Genomic DNA, 16088 nt, shown 5'->3' on the forward strand with positions numbered 1-16088 from the left:
GTACTTCTGGTTTAATGGGATGAGGCAACATGTCGTTAGCTACGCTTTGACTCATAGACAAAATAATACTCCGCTCCTCCACGTCATCATCCGTTCTCTCTCTCTCTCTGCCCTGCCCTTCTCCCCTTTAGCTTTTCTACTCACGCTCTCTTACCCCTCCCTCACCCAGCTGCCTTCTCCCCCTCCGCCGTTATATCTCATGACATCCAAATGACCGTGCCCGCCTCTCCCTCCTCCCCTTTCAGCCCCTCCCTCCCACTCTCGTCATCTTTACCCTGTTGAGCATGATGAGGGCCTCTTGGTTCATCCCGGTGATGTTGAACGTGTCGCCGGTCTCCCCCTCCAGGATGGTATACTCCAGCTTGGCATTCTCGCCAAGGTCGGCGTCGGTGGCTGAAATACGGCCTATCTCAGCGCCCGGGATGGCGAGCTCAGAGACGGAAAAGGACCACATACCTGGGGGGGACAAACACGACAGCACACTTTAGGGAATGCGGTCTCCATCATTTCATTCATCGCACTGATACTTGTCAGTTAAACATTTAATTTGGTCTTTTGAACTGTTTGCAAAATTCCCCTCCCGGGCTGAGGCAATATTTACATTCCTTCATTCAGATAAGGCGCCGTTTAATTGAACAGTGCAGAGAGAATGAAGGAGGGAGAGATTAAAGAAGAGAAAGAGTGTGTGTTTGAGCGCTCAGCATCGAGATATTATTAAACGCCAAGTACGGTGTGGCCGGAAAAGCTGCCGTTACAAGTGACTAACCCTAAAGTCAAAGATTAGAGTAGGAGTTGCTGTTGCCTCTTGATGATTTGACCTAACTTCTCATCACAAATATCCAACTTTTTCCAGTCCCTGCAAGCGTCCGTTCCTTCGTCCCGCTAACAAGTACAAACTCTAATGTGTGCCACCATCATGTTCGAAACACGCTGGTTTTTACTTTCGAGCGCGGCTGCCGTTAAAAGGCACATTATGAGTAGTTTTGCTGGCTTTGCGGTTTGTATTTCGAGGAACATACAGTGCATTTCTCTTTTGATTCACCGTATGCACCTTCTGCTGAAGTACCACACACAACGTGGAACTAAAAAGCACACATATCCACCTGCCACTTTATTTCTCCGTAACACACACGCAGACACCCACAAACACAGCGGCCACCAGCAGCACTGACAAGACTAAGTATGGTAGGAAAGATAGAAATTGAGTGAGGGAAAAGGTAAGATATCACTGTTTGGCTTGGCTCGGCTCTCTCTCTCACACACACACACACACACACACACACACACACACACACACACACACACACACACACACACACACACACACACACACACACACACACACACACACAAACACACACACACACACACACACACACACACACAGCACAGGGAGGCTCCTTCAAACAGAGCTGTTATCTGCTCGGCTAAAGCCACGAGAATCAGATAGACCTGTAAATGTGAGGGAGAACAACATTGCACAAACACATTGGACTGACAGAATAAACGATAGCCGGCACTTCAACCCCAGACAGTATCTGGGCCAAACACACAGTCAGATGAATTTTGTGACTCCGACAGCATCGCAGCGAGACAAAGTGTGAGGTTATTTCACTTTGTGGATCAGCTATTAAAGTTCACACATCAACGTGGCACTGGCAGCTGACGTTATCGCTCAAGATGTTTGACTGTAGTCTTTTTAAGTCTGTTCTTTTCAAATCTGTCACGTATGGCTTCCCTATAGCAGTGACTACTAATGTTGCAATATTAAAAACATACAGGGTTTTTTTCCCCTCTCCATCGGATATTCCAGCCTAAACGGCAAAACATTTCCAATTTCACCAGTTGATCTGCCATTCCGATTGGCAGGACAACAGTTTATCAGTGCCAAGCCTCCAAGCAAATAAAACCAGTAGTTCTGATTTTTAGAAAAATACTGAGGTCATGAGCCCAGGTCACACCGAGGGGAGACTTAAAAAAGTTTCAACCTACTTTAAATGAAAACACTTATTCTAAAAATACTGGAATCAGCAAAGCAAATCGAGGACTTGTGAGTTTAAATGTAGAATCCAAACACCCACAGGCTGCTGCTGCTGCTGAACAGCCTAATATGACAAGAGAAATATACAAGAGTATTCTCAGTAGCTGCAGCCCGTGATTATTAAAGGGGAATGATTGTTGTCATGGATAAAAGAAACCAGCGTTGATTGTTGGAGACAGGATGCAAACAGGCTTGTCCAGATCAAAGTCAGGCGCTCTGTGTGCACCCAATCATTCACTCTGGCTTTGTCCGTGAAACTGGATTTTGTGCTCGACGTGACGGGTAAACGTAGCACAAATCACGTTTTACAATCTTTGATTCGTTCGCTTTTGAGTCCAGTTATTGACGTCGTCTGCACGGAACGTGGACAGGTCACCGGCCGAAAGCATCAGCCCTCATAATGAAGACGTCCGTCTGGGAGACGAGCTATTTGCTGGAGTTTGAAACTGAACATGGACAGAAGAAAGGAGATTATAACGTCCCCCCAGTAGCAGAAATAGCTCCAGTCATTTCTACCGGCTGACAAACAGAAGTTATCCACTGATGAGACAACATGTTACCGCTCTGGTAATAATTACAAGGACAACTCCGAAAACCGAACAGCCGAGATGGATTTGGAGAGATTAAAGCAAATTCTCTTCTGATCAAGATGAAAACCACAGCGAATCAAATAGCTCTGCATATTTCTCAACAAATAAATAAAATGGTTTCCCAGCTATGATCCAAGCCTTTACCTGATTTGGCTTCTGTTAATTGCTGTGTTATTGAGGGATTATCTGCTGTAAAAAATTGCACAAATCACATTGATCATTTGTTCATCTGTGTTTTCCTTCTGTGGCTGCAATGGTGCAACGGCTGGGCTTTGTGCAGACTAAATGGAGATTACATAACAGCATAAATGACACAAAGTGCACCACTGACATTCAAATGAGATTTGTTTTTCATACTTAAATAATTTCTTCGCTGCTAGATAGCGCCACAGCATTTTCCCTGATTAGAAGCTGTAAGAGTCATCACAGAGCTCGACTCACTGCCGGCGTGAGTCGAGCGCTGAAGGGCCATGAATGGGCTCCAGCTTCTCTCCAGGCAGCTATTCACCCTCTTTCGTCTTGTTTTTTTAAACAAGTGAGTTTTTTCCCCCTCCTGCAATTTACCCAAGGTGCTTCATCAGGTTGAATGTTGCTTTCAGTCTCAAGTACAAGATGTAATGACCTAAAATAAACTTACGGTCACTTGAAGGAACCACGGTCCATGAAAGCGGCCTCCACAAAGTACCAATGAAAAGCTTGAAATAAAATGAACTCTCACCGTGCTGATATTCATAAGGAGGATTGCATTTCTCTTTGTTCATCACTCTCTTCAAATACCAGAATGAATGTTATTGCCCCTCCAAATCACCAGAGCTGTAAATTTCCCTACACTCTTATATTAAAGGAAGTAAACAAGTCCCTGTGACATACAACAAACACCAAGTGGTATTCTTCCGCCGGATGAACCCAATGAAGAGCAAACTATTTCACGCCTGTAAAAGGCAAATTTTCATGCAACTCTGTCCCGAAGAAATTAGATAAATGCAACAGAAAATACAGTTTGAGAGAAACGGTGATGCTCGCGTTACGTTTTATAATCATCATCCCGAAATGAGCACTATAAGATATTCATGGTTATAGTTAGACATTCACATCACACGGTTGAGGTTATGGTAAGATCATGGCGTGGTTTGATATTTTTTAAAAGTCAGCAGTGACTAAAGCATGAGACAGGTCATGTCCACAATAACAACATTTAAAGGGGCAGTAAGCGATTTAGGAGAAAGCGTATTTCTCTCTTTGTTGCTCTTGATGATTTAACTGCTTTTTATTTCGGCAGCAAGCGGAGGGTGAGGAAATATTCGCTGATTTCTACAAAACGGGTATCGCTTTAGAATTGCTTACTGCCCCTTTAAGTCAGCAATGATTAGAAGCACGAGACAGGTCACATTCACATTATCAACATTTAACTGTAACAACAACTTGACCACGCTGCTCATGTTGCTCAATGTGAATCCTGGTGTTCGGTGTCACAGTCGTTCACAACCAGCTTGTGGTATATGAATGTATCATATACTGAATGTATGCCACCGCTTTAACATAACCATCAAAACAAATGCACACGTAATAAACCTGAACCAGGTAAATGTTCCAATAAAGGCAAATCTTTGTGCAATTACATACAATGTACATTATGGACTAGAGTTTGCTCCTTACTTATTAATCTTAAAGTCTGGTGAAGGCCATTTCCTGTTTTTTTAACAAACCTCCAGTGTGTAAAGGAATGGATTCCCCATTTGGTGAGGAAGAACTCGACAGAACTGCGCAGAGTCATGACTTCAACCACGTCCAACACCTTGGGGATGAATTAGAGCACGGACTGAGAGCCAGGCCTTATCAAAAACCATCAGCGTCTGACCTCACCAACGCTCTTGTACCTGAATGAAAATCCCTGCAGATCGTGTGGGATTGCGTACACAGGAGAGTGGAGGTTGTCATAGCAGCGTAAAAATAACCATGGTTTGTGAATAACATGTTCAACAATCGCATGTGGGCATAATGTCTGTCTACGTACAGTACTTTGGTGTATTTATCTGCAGCAAGAATGTATTACTGGGGTCATATAACTCGAACAAAACATGAGAAATTGTTGAGCGTCACGCAGCAAGTAAATATATTCTGCTGCTGACAGGGTGCGCCCACGCCCACGTGGTCCCGCAGAGCTCTGCCCACTGTACGGGACGCCGTGTGCCAACGATTCGATGCTAAATGCCAGTTTATGTGGTGTGACTACCATGCCCGCCATCTGTGGCCGACGCCGCACCAGAAGGCTGAGGCGAAGGCAACTCGAACATAAACAGGCCTGTTGCTAATGAGACTGCAAATTAGGGAAGTTATTTACAACTCAGAGACTGCGCTTTCTATTGATATGTGCTATTGTTCGGTGGAGCGGGACAAGGGGACACACCTACGCCGACACAACAGCCCCCTGACACAGGCTCCTCCTCTCTCTCTCTCTCTCTCTCTCTCTCTCTGTCACTCTCTCTCTGTCACTCACACACACACACACACGTACACGCACGTACGCACGCACACACACAGAGGAAATGTGTGAAAAGCTCCAGCCTCGCTCTCTCAAAAACACTCGTCACACACACGGGGAGCGCTCACAAGGACAGTGACAAAGGGGGTGTGATGCTGGCAGAGTAGACTAGACTTAGTCATTATCAGCTTTCTGCTCACTCAGGAGAGCAGCTGGCAACACAAGTCATACATCTTTTCCACCTCTGATGGACTGGGGGGGGATAAGAGAAAAAAAAGGAGGGGGGATCCAGCAGGGGGTGGGGTGTGGGAAACGAGGATAGTGGAAAGGTGAGTGGCAGGGAGAGAGTCCCGGCTCGTTCGGCACATAAAGGACCTCGGAGAGCAGCGCGGGTCCCCGTTAAAAATCACACATTGGACGAAAATAGAGAGTGGCCCGGGTCTGTCCTATGCCTTTGTTCGCTCAGGTAAAGCCATTAGAGTCGGCTGTGAGGAAACAGCATGGGCACACTGGCTAAATGCTTCATGTCTCACTAATATAGGTGCTCCCCACTGCGCCGGCCATAATTGTGCTAGGGAGAGAAGATGGAAAGCACCCCTGAGTTGCATTTGGACGATACTTCACAGACAAGAAGAGTCTCTATTCATGTCTTTTTTTCAGACCGGTCCATATCAGCCTGTTCCGTCAGTAACAACTGGTCAGGGACTGGGGCGATCAAATGAGTGGTGGCCGTGTTGGCAGGGGGTGATTAGTTGAAAATGAAGTGAAAAGACGAGCGGCGAGTGCTAATTAGGAATTAGGTGTCAGTTTAATACAGTTTAAAAAGAGCCGAAAGAGCAGATTACACTGACAAACTGCTGGGGAGGGGGAGGGGAACTGGGAACGATCGAACAGAGGAGGGGAACGAGTGTGAACAGACAGATTAATGTTAAAATGAAAGATGCAACACAAGAGGGACAGAGAAGGTGGGAAAAGAGAAGTGCGAAGGGTGAAGAACCAGCAGGGAGCTGCTTTTTGAAAACAAGTGTGGATCGGGGGGCCGCGCTGGAGAAACACTCAGAGGAGAAGAGAGGAGAGGAGAGGAGTGGAGAGGAGGGGAGTGGAGGATTGAGTGGGAATAAAAAAAAGAGCCTGTGACACATCTTATCTGAAGCAGGGGCGGCAAGTTTCTTGTGATGCTGGTGGCGGTGGTGGAGGAAGGCGTAGCGTTAGGGGAGTCATTAAAAAAACTGTCGAGCTGGCTAAAGCGCACGCACTGGTTTTGAAAATAGCCTGAATAAAATCTGCATCCGTTTAGGGGGAGTCCATCACCGAGACACTCGAGAGAGCTTAGCGGGAAAGGCCAGAGAGACGGGGGAGGGAGGATCAAGGCGAGAGGAGTGTGATTTAGGCAACATCACGAGTGTCAGAGACAGCGAGGAGGGGGGGAGCGATAGCTGAGGCAGCGATCGAGAGAGGAAAACAGCTGCTGAACTAGGCAAGACTTTTTATTCTTCCCAAGCCACAACAGGGTTAAATTAAACTGCACGCAGCGAGAGCCGGAGTGAAAGTGACACCTTTTATCTTGGTGCTAATGGGGTTAACGATGAAACAGCGCAGGCCTTTTCCTTCACGGGCTCCAGCATAAAACACCGCACGCTACTGTTTAACTCGCCTTGAGCAGAGAGGTCGGACGTTGCCCATTACAGAGCTCTGCTCCGATGACTTATAGAGTAGGAGGAAAAGTTGGGGTGAGCCTGAGTGCGTGCATCCATTAGTCCATTACAACGTGAATGCCTGCGCCCGCGTGCTGGCGTGGGCGCTCCCAGGTGCCTATGTTGGAACGCCGCTAAATGCCGTGGACTCCTCCACCACGTGTCAATCCTGATTCAGTACAGGATAAAGTAGAAATGTATGAGTAACTAACATAATGCGGCTTTCTGCTGCAGTTATTTTGTATTTTTTTTAAGCCGCAAACTGCATATTCTTTTCAAATGTGATCAAGCTGCAAGGTTATGAACAGAATGCAAGCCCCAGCTCCGGCCTGCTCAGGATATCAAGTGGCTGAGAAAGCTGAATGGAGTAACTGAAAATGATAAAAAATAAAGATGAAATGACAAAGTGTGATTAAGAGAAGGGGAAAGAGAGTAGGCGGCAGGGCAGGATAAAAGCCCAGTTAGACTCGCCACCGACGTTCGCATTCACCTTTATTGCGTGAGAGGGGAGAAACAAAAGATATGCACGACGAGAGGTCAAGGAAAGGAAAAAAATGTGAGAGTGAAGGAGGGCCGGGGGTTGAGAACAGGAAAAACACAGAGAGAGAGGGAGGAGGAAAGAGAGAGAGAGAGGGATGTGACTGAGAGCAATGTTTTCAGCAGTGAATTTACTGTCTAGTGAAGCAGAAAGCATTGAACTTTAGATGAAATATTAATTCAGAGCAAGAGAAACAGAGGGAAAGGGGGAAATAAAAGGATAGAAAAGCATGCTGGTATTAGCCACCTCCATTTTAATTAGTTCCTCCCTTCATTTCATTCGTCTCTTATTTGGGCTCTGAAGACGTAAAACTTAATTAGGGAATAACAATTATTGGAAATGATTGCCTATTACCTAATTGTTTAGGTTATCACCACAATCATTATTACTCTTTTTGCAACTATAGCAGAGCATTAGAGCTAGATGAAATTAGTCTTTTAGGGAATCAAATGCTTGATTTCCCCTCCCACCAAAAAAATGTGCTGGTGCGGAGCAGGAGAATCCAGAGGGTTGGGTTTAATTAACACCTGAAGACAGGCTGCAGACGGGACATGGATTCATGGGACAGAGTAAGAAGAGAGAAAAAAACATGAACGTGTGACAACGCCGTGAGTTCACAGAGGAGGAGAAAACTGGAACGAGAAGAAGCAAAAAGTGATTCAGCAAGAACTAAATTAGATACTTTCGCAGGGCTCGTTTGTACAAGTTGATTAACAGGGAACGCAAACATTACTGTGATCACAGTGGGAGAGAATAAGTTGATGAAATACTTTGACTGCCGGCGCCAAAGAAGTGTTATTAAAAAGGCCTCACTTTGAGATGTTTTGTCCGTTTTGGATTTATCATGATTATTTGTTATTATTAGACAAGAGAAGAGAAGAGAAGAACCAAGAATAAAAATGATGACAGTAGGTGGTTGAGATAACATTAATGTGATGTGATTATAATAGTACGATACAGTAGGTATCTAAGATAAGATACTAAGATAACTGTCTTTTGCGATCGCTATTTTCAAGACGCGCATCTTAAAAACCACAGCTGAGAATGGCGGCAGATGTTGCTAAATATGTCATTTGCATTAACACGGATGAGTGTATTTTAAGCAACAGTTTACTTTTGTAAACTAGTTCTCCCCCTTTTATGCAAAGCGCTGTACTTTGCATTCATGCACTGTGGCAAAACGAGCCTGGTGAGAACTGAACCCATAATTGCAAGTGCAAGCAGTTACAACGTGCTAAACCACACGGGAGCCTTTGTACAGCTCTGGAAAAAAAACAATGACAGTGCAGGTGCGCGGCTTCGACAGCGTTGTTGGAGAGGGAGAGAGCGGTACTTACAGGAGAAAAAATATACGGACAGACATAATTAGTCGGAACCAGTGGACGTTTCCTTTCGGCACAATAATGGATAGTTTGGAGATGCGATAACAGTTTGTTTACTCCAGTCAATACCCTTGTTTTTCTTGCCTTCTCACTTCCTTCCACTCCAGGTTCTCGCTCCAAGTCATGAACATTTTCCTCCAAGCCAGCCCGGCTTATCTGTGAGACACAGATTCTCACAAGGTACACCGCGTCCGTCTCCCTGCATCCACCAGAAATTTACTTCATACACGCTCTGCTCACAGAATGATCATCTGTTTACCCAATATAGAAAGGTGTTTTTTTTATGATTCATAAGAATGCTGTAAAGTTTCAGAGGAGCACTCAGTTTGGCCTTGCCCAGCCTTTATGTATAAGGTATGAGAGTGCAGGGCTGAGGCAATTCATTTTGCACCCCCGCAGCCGAAGCAGTTTACCCACCGCTGTTTTCCTGACAGAGACCGTATAGTAGATGGAGCTACTTAGAATATCTGGAGGGAGATGACACGCTGGCCCAGTTCCAGCTGTGTCTAGAGGAGACAAGGGAGGAGAGGGTCAAGAAAAGACCTCAGGGAGTGTGTTCAGCTGGCTGCTCCGGGATGCTCGGAGGGGGTTAGGTGGGGATTGTGCATGTTCAGCCAAGTGCACATCAGTGCAGTTCCTCAGTGGCAGGGTATGAGGGGTTTTCTAAAAAAGGACTCTCACAAAGTGTTTGCATTTCTTGCCAACTTTCTTTCCAAGGATCCATTTCGATTGGGCGTGCGTTTTGCACTTGTGTGAACATCAACATGAGAGGCTGGCTAAACGAAAGGAAGACACGCGGTGATGTGAGAGAGCCAGCGGTGGCCCACCACACCCCGCCGAGGATCACAGTCCAGCGACTCCATTCATCAAGCTCAACAGAGAGAGAGAGAGAGAGAGGAAACGAGGGAGAGGAAACGAAGGGGGAAGAAGTAAACAGAGGCTGAGGGGTGAAAGGTAACGTTGCAAGACAGCGGCGAGGGGATTGAGTGCTCAGGCACGACAGCGGCTAAAGGTAGGTGAGCACAAAGCAGGAGAGGGAGGAAGCGAGGAAGGGGCGATAGAAGCAAAGGGAAGGAGAGAAAAGGTTTATACACTACTGGGAAGGTTCCCATTAACATGGAAATCTCTCCCTCCTCCTTGGCGCTCCATGGCTCACTGATGGCTTGGCAAAAAAAGAAAGAAAGAACGAGAATGGCTTTAGCTCCTATTATTCTGCGTGAGGGGGCAGACTGCCAGGTGAGATGAAAAAGTAACGCAAGAGAATAAAATATAGTCGAGACTCTCTCTCTCTTTGCACCCTGTCCGCCTGCTTTTCCCGTGTGTTCTCTAAAAGCAAAGGGGCCCAGGCAACGCCGGAGAGAGTGTGATGGATTCACCTAATTTCCACTGCAGCCGGAATTCATACACTCGGAAACGACAGAGAAACAGGGACAGAAATGGCCCGGTTCCTTAATGAAGTTTCAAATTTCCCTGTTTTTTTCCGCCCCTCTGCAACAGCAGGGAAAGTTGAGAGAAACGAAAATTCTCAGAGTGTGGACAATTGAACACCCTCTCGGGCTTCCATGAGGCTGGATTGCCCACATGTAGGTCCATTGAAATCCCCTTGTTGTATAGGGAGCGATTACTGCACGATGAATCTCTCCTCACGGGCTCTTTCGGCTGCACAGGATTGCGGAAGAAAAGCTCATCAGGGGGAAGCACTGGCCGCTGTGCAGGAGCCGCCAATTTGCTGAAGCTCCAGCGTCAGGGTAAAGCCTCATTTGTTTGGGCGTGTATATGTGTGCAGAGGAACGAGGGAGAGCCCGAGCCGAAGCCACTACCCACGAGGGTTGACTGACCCCGCTAGTCCAGCGCTCGCGCACCCGCCGGACACGTGAAGCGCACGCCCACAAACACACACACAATATTACATACCCACGCAGGACGAGGAGCCAAGCAGCACTCTGTACTGTGCCACCATTGACTCCGGGGCAACGCACTGCTATAGCAAGCCTAATTGTGCGTTGTGACACGAGGAAGTCATTTCAGGAAAGGCTTTTCATGCCTCGGCGCCATCTCTTGCTCCTGTGCTGTCTGCAGGCACAGATTTTTGCATATATACCGCACGTGAGAGTGTTTGTGTGAATGTGCATTAAACGTATAGAATCAGCCTACACCACGTACTGTGCCAGCCCTGAACTTGTCCACTCTCATTTCAAGTGTACGTGTGCAGAAATATGCCTGCGTACATCGACGGATACGGAAAACATCTGTCTGCATCGCGGCAATGAAACATAACGCCGAAAAACCTGCTCCATCCCATTTCCCAGCATCCCTCCAGCTCTGTGTGAGATGAAGGGATTTTCGGCGAGCCTGATTATCACTGTCACCATAAAGCCATTAGCTTTACTCCTCTCCTCTCTTTCTGTTTACCCCCACCCCCCATCTATCTCCCCTCCGTCCTGTTGTCTCCCTCCTCCCTCCTTCACGCTTTGGTGAACTTGCCCTCCGGGACTCGCTTTCATGCATTCTAAAGAGCGCCGGCTTCACGTCTCCATCATGCCAGTCCGAACAATGGGAGACGGGAGACGCCGGCGCGTGGGCTGCGTTCGTTGGACAGGACGACAGGACGTGGGTGGCCGCGTTGGCCCCTGATGCGCATGTCCCCTAACTTTGATGAGCCCATTACTGGCCTGCGAATGCACATTAGTCATGCCATTTAGCTAAATTCATTATCGATGCCCTATTGAAGAGGACACAAGCCATTTTCGATATGCATTGGATTTTACTGAATGTGATGCGGCTGCAAAAAGAGGATGTTACAGAAAATGATGTCGGCTGATGCCAGCATTGGTGGCTGTTTGGTCTGTAATGGCTTTTTTGTTCCAAATATATTATACACTTTCTGTGTTGTGTAAGTGTGCCACTGTTATATAGAAAGAGCTCAGAGGAAAACACAGAGGAAAAAATCCTCCTCCACAGTTCATTCTCTGTGTTTGATTAACATTATATTACGCATAAAAATTATTAAAGGACAGTATGAAGAAGCTGATTCTGCCCAGGAATGGAAATTATTTCTTGATGTTCATTAACAATGGCCACAGTGGTTTGTAGTTTGGGACTGTGAAAATGGACGGTTCGACAAATGGGATTTCTCAGCACAGACACTTTCTGCCACGCTGACTGAAAATGATTGTCCGCCGAGGGTGTTTCAAAACACGAACAGATGGGAGAGTGTGTGAGGAGGGACACGAGGGTACCGGGTGTGTGAGGAGTACACACTGGGAGAGTGGGAGTCAGGAGCGTGTGTGGGTCTGTCTGTGTATGTGTGTATTCCCCTGATCATGCAAGTGTGCTTGACCCAAATACGTGTGCATTGTATCAGAGAAACACATACAGGTACATACAGTAGATGAAGACGTCGCTCTTGCCACCGATGAAGAAAACACACACACACCCGAGGTTAGGCCATTATCCCAAACTGTGAGTACTCTTTTAGCTCACCCACTTATCTTTCTTTGTTGTCTGTACACTCCTCTTCGCCTTCTCCCGCTAAAAGACATAATACCTCGATTATCCCTCCCGAGTTTCATTTGCTCCCCCGCTCCCCTTTCTAACATTTGTCTCCCTGTCCCCCCCGTCTCTCTGCGGTTTCCTCTCCTCTTCTCACCCACCTCCCTCTCTGCTTATTCCCCTTTGTCTTACTCCTCTGACAATTTTACCGCACCTTTCTGAGCAACTCCATTTTTCTCTTCAGGGAAGAAAAAAGGCCCAAAAATGACACACTTAAGCACAAAATAGACACACACACAAACACACAGGAAGATGTGCATTTCACTTCCATACACCACCTCTTTTTCTCTTTCTATCCGCTCCCATTTACACTCTCTCTGTTACAGCCTTGCTCTCCAGGGATATGAATTAGTAATATTTATGATGGAGCCCTCTCCGAAGCACTCCCTCCATCGCTCCCCCTCTCGCTGTTTCATCTCCCTGGTGCATAAAATGACACTGATCTTATCGGCGCTACCTATGTAGTCATCTGTCAGCGCAGCTATCTTTACATCCATCAAAACCGCTGGGAGAGTGATGGCTCCCTCGACTTTTTTATGTGGCACCACTGGTAAGCCAAGGTTGTTTGGAAACCACATAAAAGTTTTTTTGTCAAAAGGCAAGCGCCACCTGCGTCTCCATCTGCGAACTTGTCACCGAGCAGTGTTGTAGCCATTCAAACAGCAGATGGAGTTTTCAAAGCGCACAAGATACGAGTCTCCGGATACGAGGCAATGTACAGTCCAAAGAAAAGAGAATATTGGGTAAAGGTGGATGCCATGTTTGCTGTTTTTGTTGGTATTTCATGGAAGATATCTGTGGTACAAAATCCAAGACGGATGATACCATATCGTTTTTTGAAAATAAGCAATCTATATATATATATATATATATATATATGTATCTTAGCGTTCCAGAAATGCTATCCTCTTAAACAGATAAAGTAAGTCATCCTCCTAAATAACCCACTTTTCAATGTAGTTATATTAAAAACATGTTATTTTTTTTAGTCTTGAATTGAACGGTCACCTTATTTTTAGGTACACTTCCAGCCGTTGCTCCGGCCTATATTTCAATTCATCCCTGAGAGAATTCAGCTGCGGAGCACACACAAATTATTCAGCTACAGTAAACATGAAAAAACCTGTCTGAATAAATGACTACAATGATGCGAGAATATGGAATTTCATATTAGTCCAACAGCAACACTGTGGCCCGATTGCGAACCTATATGATGCTGCGGCAGTCCCATCATCCTAATTTCCCCATGGATTACCTTATATGGTGCCTAGCCTGAAGCTTTGTAACAGGGAGCTGAGAGTTTGAGATGTGATTTGGTATCTATCACCCTTGTTTACCCTCAGACAATTAGCCAACCATGTATTCCACACAGTGCCGCCATAATTAAGAGCTTAATCAGGCAAGGGGTTGATGTAGAATGAGATGGTAATAGAAAGTCCCCTTTAGCACTCTTTTGTTTTGTTTTTTTTACATCTGTCTGCCTTGCGAGCTACATATTTTAGGGAGCTGTTGGAAACAAAAAATGTATCTGCTCACAATCTGACAGGTTTTCAAGGAGAAAAAAAACAGGCCCACTAAGAAATATGTAGTCCAGTGAACATTGATGTGAAAGCAGAAAGAAAACATCCAGAGTCCAATGATATTTCTGGGATAAAGGCTTCAAATATTCTTTCAGCAAGATCCTGAAAATGATGACTTTGTCGACTGTGTGTCTAAATATTTGTCACCATCAATGTTCAAAAAGCGCCTGCTACCTTTTAAAAAGTTCATTTGATATGGATGAAAATACAAATTAGATCTTTTCTTGCACCGACGAATGCAGAGCTAGAACATCAAAAAAGCATGATGCTGTCCAAATGCATTTGGAGCAGGGTGTACGCCATTTGATAATGAGGCCCAAAGGAAAGCGCAGTTAGAGTGTTATGTTTGCCAATGAAACGTCTGAAAATATCCCACATTTTCCGCTCATCATTTAACCAGAAATCAACTACTATTTGTATGGTAGCCTACTTCCCCCTCTGCTTTACTGCCTCCTCCGGGCATAAGAAAATCCCCTTGACAGCCTTCAAAAACCGTGCACACAACAAACCCACTTAGTTCGAATCATGCGTCGGATAGGGAGAAATTCGAGCACGCCGTGAAAAAGGCGAGCTCACAAGGCTGGACCTCTCTTTTCCTCTTGTTAATGTACAGCTGATACCTGGTTCGTACACTCCAAAGGAATCCTCTGCCTCTGGTAAATGCCACAAGGAATAAGCAGCGTTGACCTTGGGAGACGCGGGGGCCGGATTTGAGGGTGTCTTCTTAAAAAAGCCCCGGTGTGTAATTGAGTAGAGCGTCAGGGTGGCGGGCTTTGATGGTGTGGGTGCAAGGGAGCATGAGTGTGTGTGTGAGGGAACACGCAGAATAAAAGGCAAGCAGAGGATGAGGGGATTTACAAAGACATATACAAACGAATATGTGAGTGTGCACACACACACACACACACACACACACACACACACTCTAGGTTCAGGCTAACATCAGTCAGTCATCGTCACCAGCACCAGAAGAGGCAACAGCCGAGGGCTTTGGTCGACTGTGAGGTTTCTTGGCAGCTCTTCAACGCCCGGACGGTTGAGAACGAGCCGCGATTTCCTTTAGAGGAGCCCCCGAGTCCTCAACGCTGCCCCGTCCAAAAACACCAGCTTTGAAGGGGGCTCAACTCGACCAACAAACCTCCCACCCCAGGACATCATAAGTTCAATTTTGGCATTAACACCAGCGGTCTACTTGACTAGAAACCCCCTCATCGCGTGAAACTGAACCCTCGACCCGAATCCACCCGCACTCTGCTTTGATATGCCATGTTCACCTGCTAATCTCCGATGGGAAGAGTTAATTAAATATCACTGTGGATCTAATGTGCTTAATTTATTTCAGAGTTTTCTGAGTTTTTCTTAATTACAATTAAGTAGATGAAGTGAACAAATGAACTGTAAACTATAGTTAATCGTCTTCAAGTTGAAATCAAGTGATTTTCAAATTGTTACACATTAACAGAGTCATAGCAGGCTGCGGAAGGTTAAAGTTTCATTTGCCTCTTATTGATTCTGGACGAGGGCTGAGAAAAGAGCTGGCAGCTATGGATCCGTAGTTGTCGAGGGGTAAATGACAGACGGCAGACAGGGTTGTGTTGTTGTGTGAAACTCACACTCTCACAACTTTGAAGCCACTTGTGTCTCCGCTGTTACATCAGCTCCTGGGACGTCGTCTGCATGCTAACCTCCACCTTGCCTCTCCCCCCTCCTCCGTGTGTGTGTGTGTGTGTGTGAGAGAGAGATTTGTGTGGAGTGGAGACAGGTGTGGTGGAGTCAGAGCAGAACCGCACCAGTTGCATAATGAAGACCTCTATAAATACTCAGCCCTGCCACTTCCACTCTGCCAGATCATAGACTCAGTCAGTTTCCCACGTTGCAACGCTTCGAGCCAAATTTGTCACCAGTTTTGCTGCTCAGCTTTCGGTTCTCGTTGCCTGTTTCCCCAGGACTCGTCCCGTCGTCTGTCTCCCTCGCAGTCCGGTTTGTTCTGCCTCCGAAGCCCTGGACTACTCAGCATCCCCTCTGGTCCCGCTGCCCCAGCAACTAACTGACCCTGCTTGAGTTCCGGGTTCTCAGCTGTCAGCCCGAGCTTCCCTTTTGCCTGCTCCACATCTTCCCTGTACCGTGCAATAAATATCTCACCGTGTTCCTTTCTCCTAGTTTGTGTCTGTACCTGGTTTCGCCTGGTCCTCAGCCACTGCTAACAAATATTTGAAGCTGACTTTCCTC

General features: G+C 46.2%; 1 protein-coding gene across 1 annotated transcript in view; it reads right to left on the reverse strand.

Annotated features, from left to right (window-relative positions):
- The window catches only part of LOC118311660, a 129000-nt gene that overhangs the window by 29767 nt on the left and 83145 nt on the right, over positions 1-16088 (reverse strand). Inside the window, exon 6 of the mRNA XM_035635680.2 lies at positions 275-456. Within this exon, the coding sequence (XP_035491573.2) occupies positions 275-456 (182 nt within the window). The remainder of the gene's footprint in view (positions 1-274; positions 457-16088) is intronic.

The sequence above is a fragment of the Scophthalmus maximus genome, chromosome 5 (assembly GCF_022379125.1).
Source record: "Scophthalmus maximus strain ysfricsl-2021 chromosome 5, ASM2237912v1, whole genome shotgun sequence".
NCBI classification, from domain to species: Eukaryota; Metazoa; Chordata; class Actinopteri; order Pleuronectiformes; family Scophthalmidae; genus Scophthalmus; species Scophthalmus maximus.